This window comes from Crotalus tigris, unplaced genomic scaffold (assembly GCF_016545835.1).
Source record: "Crotalus tigris isolate CLP2741 ecotype Arizona unplaced genomic scaffold, ASM1654583v1 scf7180000018970.2248101, whole genome shotgun sequence".
Classification (NCBI taxonomy): Eukaryota; Metazoa; Chordata; class Lepidosauria; order Squamata; family Viperidae; genus Crotalus; species Crotalus tigris.
The window spans coordinates 2,019,934-2,032,160 of record NW_024097302.1 but is presented as its reverse complement, the minus strand read 5'-3'; the positions used below and the strand labels follow the sequence as shown (position 1 = coordinate 2,032,160).

The 12,227-nt window shown below is 35.7% G+C and overlaps 1 protein-coding gene across 4 annotated transcripts in view; it reads right to left on the bottom strand.

The window, feature by feature from the left end:
• Positions 1–12,227, bottom strand: part of LOC120314667 (ceruloplasmin) — a 33,466-nt gene that overhangs the window by 2,756 nt on the left and 18,483 nt on the right. For all 4 annotated transcript variants that reach the window (XM_039357984.1, XM_039357983.1, XM_039357986.1 and 1 more), the window contains exons 11-18: positions 11,597–11,809; positions 10,585–10,789; positions 10,250–10,389; positions 8,593–8,721; positions 7,474–7,580; positions 6,404–6,620; positions 5,667–5,806; positions 4,780–4,943 (exon numbers count right to left, since the gene is read on the bottom strand). In XM_039357984.1, coding sequence (XP_039213918.1) covers positions 4,780–4,943; positions 5,667–5,806; positions 6,404–6,620; positions 7,474–7,580; positions 8,593–8,721; positions 10,250–10,389; positions 10,585–10,789; positions 11,597–11,809 — 1,315 coding nt within the window. The remainder of the gene's footprint in view (positions 1–4,779; positions 4,944–5,666; positions 5,807–6,403; positions 6,621–7,473; positions 7,581–8,592; positions 8,722–10,249; positions 10,390–10,584; positions 10,790–11,596; positions 11,810–12,227) is intronic.

Genomic DNA, 12,227 nt, shown 5'->3' with positions numbered 1-12,227 from the left:
CCATTTCCAATATTATCGTCGTGTCTTCTAAGTCTTCATTTATCTGAGTCTGGTCATTAGTTTCTTCCTTAGTTTAGATCCTCAATGTTTGTGTCAGCATTCTCTAGTTTTCCTTCTATTTTCTGGATTGCTGGTTCCTTCTCTGTAGTTATTTTCTGAGTTTGTAGATTTAAATTAGAAAATTCTTCTTTTATCTCATTTGTGTTATCTTTAATTTCATCATGAATTAAAGCAATTGTTTCTTGTATTAATTTCAACATGAGAGAATTTCTGTGGTTCATCAGTATTTTCTTGGTGATATGGCAAACTGAGGCTTCTGGAGATAGATGTTAAGGATGTTTTTTTTTACTATTTAGAGCTAAGTATGGAACATCCATTTTATTTTTTGTAAGTAGCCTTTATAAATTTATCCAATCAACTAGCTGCTCTTAAACCTCCCTAAGCAGATATAAATAAAATTCAAATGAGAAAAATATCCTTTCTGTCCAGGGAGAAAAAAGAACCATTAAAGATTGTTTAACAATCAAGATTTATAATCCAAAGTGTTCCATCATATCAGGCAATAGTGTATGTTTTTTCTACAGCAAAATAGTTCCATAATACAGTTCTGAAAGTCAGTATTCATGTTCATAGTTTAGACAGGCCAATTTTAGAATAATATTATATCTCTGCTACACAGATAAGCAGCCCCGAATCTGTTCCTTTTTCTCAGCTGTAATTCTCAAAAGTAAAAGCTTCAGGGCCAGCCAAAATCTTATTTAGCTCTGGGCTTCGAGCCAGGTTTCTTTTAGGCATAAATAAGTTGTAGTGCTGTAATTCACTAGATGTCATCAACGCCGTTTTTCAGTTTTTAAATCCAAAACTTATATTGTAAATTTTTCAAGTCTTTCTTTTTTTAAAAAAAAGGTCTTAAAAACACTTTTAGTCCCCAAATTTCCAAGTCATATACATATAGGAGCACGAAGTCGAAAGCACCAGCCTGAAGATGACGAATGAGACTTCATCGAAACGTCGCCAAGACACTTCCAATTTTACGTGGGAGAAAACCCAAATAACCAAAGACCTACATATATATATATGTTAAAATAAAATGAGCACCAAGGTAATTAAAACTATAAAAGTTTAATTTAAAAATGCCGAGCTTTCGCCGTCACCTGCCGGCATCATCAGGGCTTAAAACGCCAGAGAGTAGTTTTAATTACCTTGGTGCTCATTTTATTTTAACATGAATATACCCAGGGTTCATATTTTTAATATTATTACTCATATATATATATATATATATATATATATATATATATATATATATATATATATATATATTCCAAATTAGTCTTGTAGGTTTGTCCTTTTTCCCCAAGTAATTAATTCACCGCTTTCCTGAGGGAATGGGTTGGAAATTCCCTTTCTCTCCTTGGGGGGAGTGCTTTGGGCAGATTTTAAGGAAGAGGTCTTAAAGTCATAACGAGAGGTTTAGGTCTCACCCAATTTCATCCACGTTGCTGTAAGATTGCTTGATAGTGCTTGTTCTCTTCGGTTGACAGCAGCTTCTGACTGGCTATGCGAATGTAGCCAATCTTTCCCCCGCCGGTTTAGAGGGCTTCCTCAGATCAAACAGGAGGGCTGCCGCCCCCTCTCCGCAATCAATGAGGGTCCCCTCCTTGCTTGCCGCCTCTACGGGGCAACTTTCGACCCTTTCCAGAGTCCCTCAGCAAGGCAAAATCAAATGCACAAGACGGAGCCCTGTCTTCCTGTGTCTGCTTTCAGCTACACCATTGGTACTTGGATGAAACCCAGCACTAAGACCTTGAGACAATCCTATTGATCGGATGAACTCTCTCCAAAATCTTGCAGTGAATTGTATTCCTCAGTCTGATATAATTCGATTAGGCATTTCATGCAGCCTATATATATGGTGCACAAACAACTTGGGTAATTTCCTAGCTGAGGGAAGCTTGGGACAAGCAACAAAGTCTGCTTGTTTTTAGAATAAATTAACAATTGTTCATATAACAGTATTTCCAACAGTCTCTGGTATTTCTATTAGGAAATTGGTATTTCTTCCCAGGGTCTTTGAAGGTTGGCTACTAATTGTAGTAAGCTGGGGTTTTCTCAGGTAACCACTTCATTGATACACAAACCATGCAACTAGGTACATAATCTTTGATATCCTTTTTCATTTTTGGCCACCAAAATTGTCTTTTCATAAGATGAAGGGTTTTTACAAACCCAAAATGACCGGCAGATTTTTCATCATGGGCCCAGCCCAACACCAAAATCCTTTAGCTATCTGGAACCGACTTTGAAACGTTTCCATGCCAGACCTTTTTTCATCATAAATTCACTTTTATGGATTTGAAACCAACTATCTTGTTCCATGCCCTCCTTAAATTTCTGTCTCAGTGGATCTAAAGTTAACCAGGGTGGGTTTCCCCAGCACTGAACCCCTTGCACTGGTGCAGCAAGCTGGCTAGAAGGGATTATAGAATTTATCACTTCTTTCTTGGTACTTTTGTATTAAGGCATTCATGAAAGAGCATCAGTAACATATCACTTTTGTTTGCGTATGTAACAAGGACTAAAATTAAATTGATTAAATATTAAGCCCATCTAATTCTTTAGGAGACAGTTTCCTTAGAGTCTTCAAAGCCTCTTAAGTTTTTATGATCTGTCCATGCTTCAAATGGAATTTTGCTTTCCTCTAGTCTAGAAATTGTCTCTACATTAAGAGAGCCCAGTGAACCGCAAAAGCTTCATTTTCCCACATAGCCCATCTTCTTTCAGTATACAATAACTTCCGAGAGGTGTATGTATGCACATAGTTTTAATTCCTCCTTCTCATTTGTTTGTAGCAAGACTGCCCCCTACTACGACATCACTAGCATTTACTTGTATTACGAAAGGCTTTCCTGGATTCGCGTGCCTTTGCAGGGGTTCCTCAGCAAAAAGTCTTTTTAGGTTTTCATATGCTACTTGACATTTAAAAGTCCAGCTTAATGGCTGACTGGGTTTTCCTTTTTCCGTTTTTAATAAGTTGGTTATAGGCAAAGCAATCCACGAATATGGGCATGAACCATCTATAGAAATTGGCAAATTCCAGGAAGCTTTGCAGCTGCCTTAGCATCCGGAGAGCTTCCCACTTCATTATAGCTTTTACTTTTCCTGAGTCCATTTCTATGCCTCCAATGGAAACACAATATCCCAAGTAATCTAAACTGGTTTATGAAAATCACATTTTGATAATTTGGCATACAGTTGATTATCTAATAATTTTATTAACAATGTTCTTACTAATTTTTAAATTTGCAGGTTGAATGAGCTCTTCTGAGCTCTTCCATTTCTTTTGGTGCCATAGCATACATTTTTGGTTTAAGAAATTTGGCCCTGGAATTACTTCAATGGCACAGTCCAATGGCCAATGAAGGAGGAGAATATCCAATTCCTTTTCACTAAATATTTCCATTAAATCTCTGTATTCAGCAGACACTGTGTGCCCCAATGCCTTGGTTGCTTTTCGTATATTCCCTTCTCTCACTGTCACTTTCTTAACCACCGGCACACAGTGACTAGCCAACACCTTGTGTGGCTTTTGTTGATTGACTGCTCTGTTCCTTAATTGCCTTTTTTATTCCAATCTAGAAGTGGATTCGTTTACTTTAGCCAGGCTAAACCTAAAATCATCCTTTCAGTCATTCCAGGGGCTACAATAAAACAAATGATTGCAATATGCTTGCCCAACTTTATAGTAACTGATTCGGTGAGGTAATTTGCAGATTCTCCTCTGCTGCCTTCCTGAGACCATTCACCCAAGTAGTTAATGGTGCCGGTCAAAGAACCTCTGCCTTTCTTCCTCTTCCAACAGTTTGAGGTTGTTCCACCATTCCAGCATTCTGCTTTGGGCGAGCCCTCCCCCCAACAAGTCGATTTCTCCTGTCTGGATTATAGTTGCCATCCTCTGGAGAGAAGTATCTTTGTGAGCTGACCCTTCCTCAGTCTTCTGTTCCATTGCAGAACTTAAAATGTACTAGCACTCCTGGGAGATAAACCCAGGTAGGCTACAAAAATTATGAGAGTTAGTTTAATGTCAAACTCCAGCTTGAGTATCCAAATAAAGTCCAGGATTTCTTTCATTTCTGAAGATCTTACTGGTTTGTTGAAATCATGACATGGTATAGGCGAAGAAAAACCAACTCTAAAATCCCAACCAAAGCATATTACAATGACATTCTCACCCAAACCTCCCAGATGTCCATGTAGTTCATGCAAATACCTTCTCATTGTTTTGAGAACCTTTTGTTGTCTTCTTCCCCACAGTTAGAATGTCCTCGAAAAGTTTCCATACATCTGTATTTCAACAAATGTCTGCAGAACTGGAGAGGTTTCATTTCTCTAACTAACCCATTTGAAGCCTCATCTCCCCCACCCCCTACACAAATGACAAGATGAAAACACTAAGGCGTGTATATGCCAAGTGTTCTCTCTTGACAGCCCCTATTTGATTTCTATAGTTTGGCATGGGAGATAAAATTCAGGGAATCCAGAAAAAAAAGTTGGATAAATAAAATTATACTTAATTTCACTGGCCATTTAATGTGTCAATTTTTCCCAGCCACCTTGATGTCATCCTCAAAATACCTGTCTGGCACAGCATTGGCTATACTGCATACTGCATATAGATTCCAGGAGATGAATTTCAAAGCCTAAATAGCATCAAGTGGAAAAACAGTTGCATCTCAAGAGATTTTCTCCTTCCTTTCAAGCAAATTAATTAATATTTACCTTTCATTTGGGAGTACAGAGTAAGTAGTTTCCATGCCAGCATGGATATGGTCAGTCACATGACAGTGCAGTAGCCACGTCCCAGGATATTTTGGCCACATCTCAACAGTTTGAAATGTCCCAGGGAACAGGTCATACACATCTGCCCGGAAAGTTCTATTGTACTTTTGGAGAGGAAAAAAAAATAACCAATCATATATTTGTGTAGTTCTAATACTAATTAATTCATTGGAAGAATGCAACAACATGAATAAAGAGCATCGTAACATTTTAAATATTTTAACATATAAGCACTTTCTAACTTAAGAAAACTCAAATACTTAAACATCTATGATTACGGACCTTCAATTACTACTTAAAGCCAATTAATGTTAGTAGAAAGTGGACCAAAGTTAAACCTGTTCTGTCCTCAAGGGAAAAATAATACTGCAGATATGGCAGTTGGATTGCTGGGAAAATAATAAACAAAGTTTTTCATCCATTTGTCAAAAAGTTGTTTTCAACTGAATTAGTATACAGTGTACAGAGTATACAATTTCCAAATTTACAAGGATGTAAACCTACGTATGTTAGGACACTTGCTAGTCACACACATCCTTGTCAGGCAAATGAAATAGAATATATTTGCTCCACTGCTAAAATCACGAAGGGAGGAAAGAGAAAGAAATGTAAAATTGAGGGATAAAGTCTGGGTTTCAGTTCCCAATCAGCTCCCTAGCTGGAAACTATAAAACAATGGCCTGCCAAAATGGGCAGACTTAGGTTAACTGAGTTAGTTATCTGACTTAAGAAAGTTTTATGTGTTCAGTTGTCCTACATATTGCTTTCTCTCTTAGCTAAGTATGTACCTTCTTTTTAGTTCTTTCTTTAAAAATGGTTATTTTTACCTTGTAATCGAAGCTATGGCCATGGAAATGTGCGGTGTGCATATCAACTTCATTCCCCATTCCTAACAAGTACCAGTTTACTTTATCTCCAACATGCATTGTAAGACCATGCAAGTTTCCAAACAGTTTTCCATTAATCGCTAAAGAGAGAAATATTTGTTATAAAAGTGCTGTTTATTTCCAGTTATGGATCTACATATCAATCTAATAAATTTAATACAAAGATCAAGCCTTATCAAAAGCTTATCAGAAATCATTGTCCAAGATATATAGCTGGTCCATTAATTCAAATTGAGTTCAAAGATCAGAGCAACCTAAGAGTCATTCTAATTTGGACAATCTTCATGATGTACATTCAACAACCAATGGTTTATCCTCCCTCAATTGCAGAGTTTTGTCAATAGGCTGAGCTTAGTATAGTTGGCACTACAGTGTTTATGTCAGGGGTGGACAATTAATTTTCCCAGTGGGCCACATGAGAAACCAGAACTCTTGTGGAGGCTACTGCCTTCCTCAGGCTAAACAAGATCAAATAGATTTCTGTATGTTCTCTATCCCAATCTTACAAATACAGCAGCTGTCCACTGCTAATAATCTATGTGTGTGTGCATGCATGCATGCATGTGACACAGAACACAAAAAAGCATTTCTACCCATTTATACCTTATGCAGTGCCACTTTAATTGATGTGAGATAACTATTATTCCAAAATACTGGAATTCCAGATCCACGCATACCATGCATTTTATTGCTTTCAATGAATTCCTCATCTTCCTTGTTGACATCTCCTGGATTGGCGGAATGCAACTTGATATTCTCATCTAAATACCATGATTCATTTTCATCAAACACCAGAAAAAGGAGAGCAAACTGCAGAATTTTGGGATGTGGAATTACAGGGAAAACTTCCTTGCGACAGACAACAAGTGTTCCTATTAATCCACTATGGAGATCCTGAAATAAAAAATAAAAATAATCACTTAGTACTATTACTAGGACAATATGCCCAGATAGCCACATGTATATATTGCTTTTAATTGATTTTATGGAATCTATGCATGATTTAATGTGGATCCAATCTTTTATACTAACATTCATTTTAAATAGAAATGTGTTTTTTGCTAAAACTGTTTGTGGTACTTTTAAGTTGCCCATCCCCAAAAAATCAAGTAATATATATTAGAACATTTCCAAATGTAGATCTTAAAATAACATTTCTGCTGATGTCATCAGTGGTTGTTGACTTTTAGCATCCACATAAATAGATTTTCTTTTATTCCCCCAACCATGTTCTTCAGGTGTTCTAATGGTACGCTATTACCATGGTAATTGAGTCCATCCACCTTGCCATTGGTTATCTCTTTCCTTCTACTTTTCCCAGCATAAAGGACATTTCAAGGGAGTTAGATATGATAATTTGAGCCTTGTCATTGTTCCTCAAATGAGCACTCTGAATTTATTTGTTTCTAAGATTGGTTACTATACCTGATATCATTACTTGATCTCTATATTTAACGGTAGTCCTATTTTTTCATTGTGTTCCTTGGCTCACATTATAAGAGCTTGCAGATCATCTGTGTTTTCAACTATCAAAACAGAGACATCAGAACAGAGTCTCCATCTCTCCTTTGACACAAAGTCTCCACTCCAGAATCAGTGAGATATACAAGTCCAGTCCAGTTGCCTTTGTTAATCTTTCAGTTATTATAAAATTATAGAATGTTGTATACTTAATATATCAAGCTACTTTAGAAATACTGTCTCCCAAAAAAGAGAACAACTTTGACCACTGTCACTGTGAGTTTACCTTCACTCTATCCACAGTAGAATAATATGCCCAGGGAATACAGGTAGAATCTCCTTTCTCAGGACCAGATCTTGCTGGGATTTCCCAGATATACTCCTCGGTTGCACCTGAGTGAAACATACATTGTAGATACGGATTTATTTTTGTAGATTGTTTTTCCCTTTATAATCAATGTTTAAAAAACAAGCAATGGAAGTGCTTTTTAGATAAATTTTGCAATCTTATGCCAGTGGAGAAAAGAAGTTTTGCTATACAAGCTAAATAAAAGAAGCAGGTGCTTTCTGTTTTACTTTTTTTTTTTTTTAGTTTCTTCTCTCACACAAAACAGGATGGATTGGCTTCTGTTTCTTTTTGTATTTCTGTGACATCTTGTTTGTAATCACAAATTTTAAAGTACTTATTCAAAATTAATTTTCTTAAAACAAGAACAAAACCTCTGATTTAGTAATTTTAGGACAATAATATTTTAAAGGTGTACTATTTTCTACAGTCCTATCTGCGATACGGTCCCATTGAATTCATGTGGCAATGTCTCCTGAATAGATGGATGAAATTATATTGCAATATACACGTGGTACGTCAAAAATGATATGAATACAGATACTATTTTTCCCTTTCAAATAGCAACAATGATAAAAGAATCAGATCCATGCTTTTGAGTAGACCTCAAGGAAAAGCTGCAGAGAATAGCATTAACATTTGGCTCATGCATACACAAATAGAATGCAAAAAAGTATAATTTCCTTTCCATGGAAACTCAATACACTCCAAATCCAAGTTTTTATAAATCATTACAACTGATGACAAAATAGAATTGACAGAATTTTAGATTATGATATGAGTCAGTCTTTCAACTGAATATACTACAAGTTCAATTATAGCTAACCAAGGGTTGAACTTGGTTAATTCTTTGATTACAGATCGTCAAACAACATAGGCTACAACAAGACTTAATGAAAACATTCTGGAAAAAGACAATGCAAACAATATTATATTGTTCAGAAAATAATATTCATAAAGTCACAAGGAGCCTGAGTCAATTTAAAAGTGTAACCTTTTCAATATCTATTTTTTTGTTTTTTTATTATCAACTCAGGACTGACAAATGAATTACTGTACCTGGAAGTGTTTCTGTTACAAGTGGATACTTAGTTTTTACTCCTTGTGCATGGATAGAATAACGCCTAGAGGCCATGTTCTTGAAAACAACTGTAATTATATCTCCAACTTGTGTAAGAAGCAGAGGACCTTTTAAAAAATAAAAATAAGCATATAAAAAGTAAAGTAAAAGGAAAGTATAAAGCTATAAAATTATTTAAGAAATCAGAATTTAATAGATTAAATGAAGGCAAACTGACTTTTTCCTGGATCAAAAAAGCTTTAAATAGTAACCTTAAAGCTAACTGGATCAGGTACAGCATAACAATAAACTAAAGATTTAATGTGGTTCCTCATAGTGCAAAACAAGGAAATTAGTTTGAAGCTCACATAATTTCAATCCTCTGTTAATCTTCCTAGTTAAATTTAACCACAGTTAGAAATTTCATTCCAAAATATGCACTGATATGTATATAACCATAAGAATTAGGATTGCTTAAAACTATTATATGCAGTATTGAAATCAGCCATTGGAAATGATATTTGGACCTTAACTTGATTTGTAGTTAGTACATTTGGACTTGATTGTAGTTAGTACATTTGGAATTTTGAAAGCATTATTTTGTGGGCATTAATGGGGAAGACATAAAATATCTGCGATAAACAATGACAAAAGAAATCTGAAGAGGCAAGAAGTCTTCAAGGTATAAAGGTAAATATCCATAGGCACCACCAATGGCCATAATTTAAATTAACTACCAACTTGAAATGCCTGGAATATAAGAAAGAACTGTATTTAGCTAAAACTAGGTAATGCACCCAATTTCTTCATAATGTTATAATTGATTTATGGTTCAGCATTATATGTAAATTGAACCAACTGCCAGCCTGTGGGCTGGATGCATCATAGTGAAACTGCGCCCACTCCATTGCCGGCAATGGCAAAAAAGTCACAATACATCGTGACACGTCATATGACGTTGCAAGTTTGACACCCCTGACTTAGATGAACTACACTCAGTTCAAGTGAAGAGTCTCTACCTTGCCTGGTATGAAATTTAATCAAGATTTTTATGCACATTAGTATTAATTGGTTAGGCCATCTATGAGTTTGGAATTTTCACAAAGCTCACAAGGAGAGATTTATTCATAATTATATTAGCACAAATAAGCAAGTAGATACAAATAGAGAACTCTTTGCACACTGTTGTCATTCACTGTCTGGCAGCGGAGTGGTTAGAATGTAGTATTGCAGGCAAACTCTGCCCACAGCCTGGAGTTTGATCCTGACAGGGCTCAAAGTTGACTCAGACTTACATTCTTCTGAGATTAGTAAAATGAGGACCCAGATTGTTGGGGGCAATATGCTGACTCTGTAAACCACTTAGAAAGGGCTGTAAAGCACTGTGAAGTGGTATATAAGTCTAAGTGCTATTTCTATTGCTACTGCTGACTTTGAAAAAGGATGAGAATCTATTAGAATCAACCCAGGTAAAGTAGAAACAAATATATAAGTAAAAGGGTTCCATGTAGACATTGAAAACTTCTGGCTTGATCCATTGGTTCAATCCTGAAATCACTGCCTAAATCTGTTTCATATATTCTCACAAATGGTTACATAATATGTTACATGTAGTGCAAAAATCCAGATTTTTACTGAAACTCTTGAGGCCAATACCTAGGATTCCTAAATGTTCTTTCTCTTCATTCCGTTCTTTAGGGATTTTAAATGTTTGGTCAGTATATTCCCGATAAACCACTTTCTTGTATTTTGACCCAATGAATTTATCTTCCTTGTTTAAAAATGGATTTCCTGGACTAAAAGAAAAAATGAAGTTAACTTTCACATACCTACTCAGAGTTGTATGCCCAAGAAAATTACATGAATAAGGAATGTTACAAATGCTGCCATTGCACCACATAGACTCAACTCATTTCCCAACAAATTTAGATACATCATCAAAGAAAAAGTTTTCAAAGTTTTTATTTTTATTTTCATTAGTGCTGCCTTACCTTTCATCATGGAACTGATGCCTCTCTTGTTCCCATATCCTGTTAGGGGAATAGTCCCACTCAACTTCTTCAGCTGCAATGTAGAAAGTCTTCTGATGAGTGTATTGCTCATCTTTTGCTGATGAACCACATCTCTTTACTTCATACATTTGTCTCATACCACCTGTGTAGTGATCGGTTGTGAGGCAGGCCACTTCAAAAAGACCTGGAGAAAGAATAGGAAGCAACTAGTTGAAACAAGCAAATAAGAAAAAAAAATCCCAGGCACATCCAATAGATGCAATATCTAACCTTCCATTATAGTACCATTTTCAAAACAGTAGATCAGTCTTCACCATCTGGTATCTATGATAGTTGAAAATTTGGGGAATTGTGTCCCTTATACCTCCAGAAGGTGGCAGAATGGTGCAGTATCAAGGCAATGAAATATCATTTCTGTGGTTCTAGGGCCCTCTGACTCACAATAAAACAGCCATTTCTTTTCATATTTGGAAAAAACAACATCAGACTATTTCCTCATAACACACTTGAAGTCTCTCAGGAAACCAATTCCAAATCAGCTTGGTGGGTGCTAGTGTGCATCATACTATTTCCTAAATTCCTTCTGCTACTTTAACAAAAGAGATTATTTTTGTAAAAAAAAATTTAAATGTGATGCTGACTCTCCCCAAGTCACAAATCATAATTCATTTTTCAAGAAGACACCACATATTCCTCAAATATAATGTTCTTTCTTTCAGCTATGTTGTGAAGTCCATTAAGGGTCAAACAGGGCTGTGGAAATGTAATATACATTTCTCAGAAAAAAATTCATAAAAATAAACTGTTCAATGTAATATACAATCTTGGATTATGGATTAGGAGTGCAAGAGGACAAGATCAGAGAATCAGATTTATGATTTGAAAATAGGACATTCCACATTCGGAACAATCCTAGAAAAAGGTGCATTTGGACCCACTGCAATAATATCCGGGAAGGATTTTTGTAAATAGTAAATGTGATTTTGTTCACCTTCTGAGTCAGGCTTCATAACAGCTGTGGCAGAAGTATGCGGGAAAAGATTAGCTATATCCTTCCTAGTCCCTTTAGTTACAAAAGTATTTCCTGAAAAATATATTCCATGAATGTCAACTTCAGTTCCCAAGCTGATCAAATGCCAGGAAACTGTCTCTCCAAGACACATCTCAAGGCCTTTCTGATTTCCATACATATATCCATTTATAGCTGCAAAAGAAAAAGCATGCAATTTAATAACAAGATTATAGCATGTTATCCAATTAACAAAACAGACAGCCACATCTACATGATCCTTTATCACCAGGATCTCCAATAGAAAATAAAATTGCAGGTAGTTTCAGTCAGTATTTTTTTAATTTTTATTTTGGTCTTTTGGTATAAGTATATTTGGGGATTGGTCATATCAACCATGGCAACTTTTCTGAGTGCCCATAACATACGGTCAAATGTTTAGATACATCTAATGACCCATAAAAGGTTGGGGGTATCCACTGTTTTGTTTTAGAAACATACAGAAGCCATCAAAAACAAATAAAATAATTTCCTAAATATATATATCTGGGACATGCATTGCTCAGGTTTATGTAACTTTATCCCATAATGAGCTGTTCTTTTTTTAGTGGGG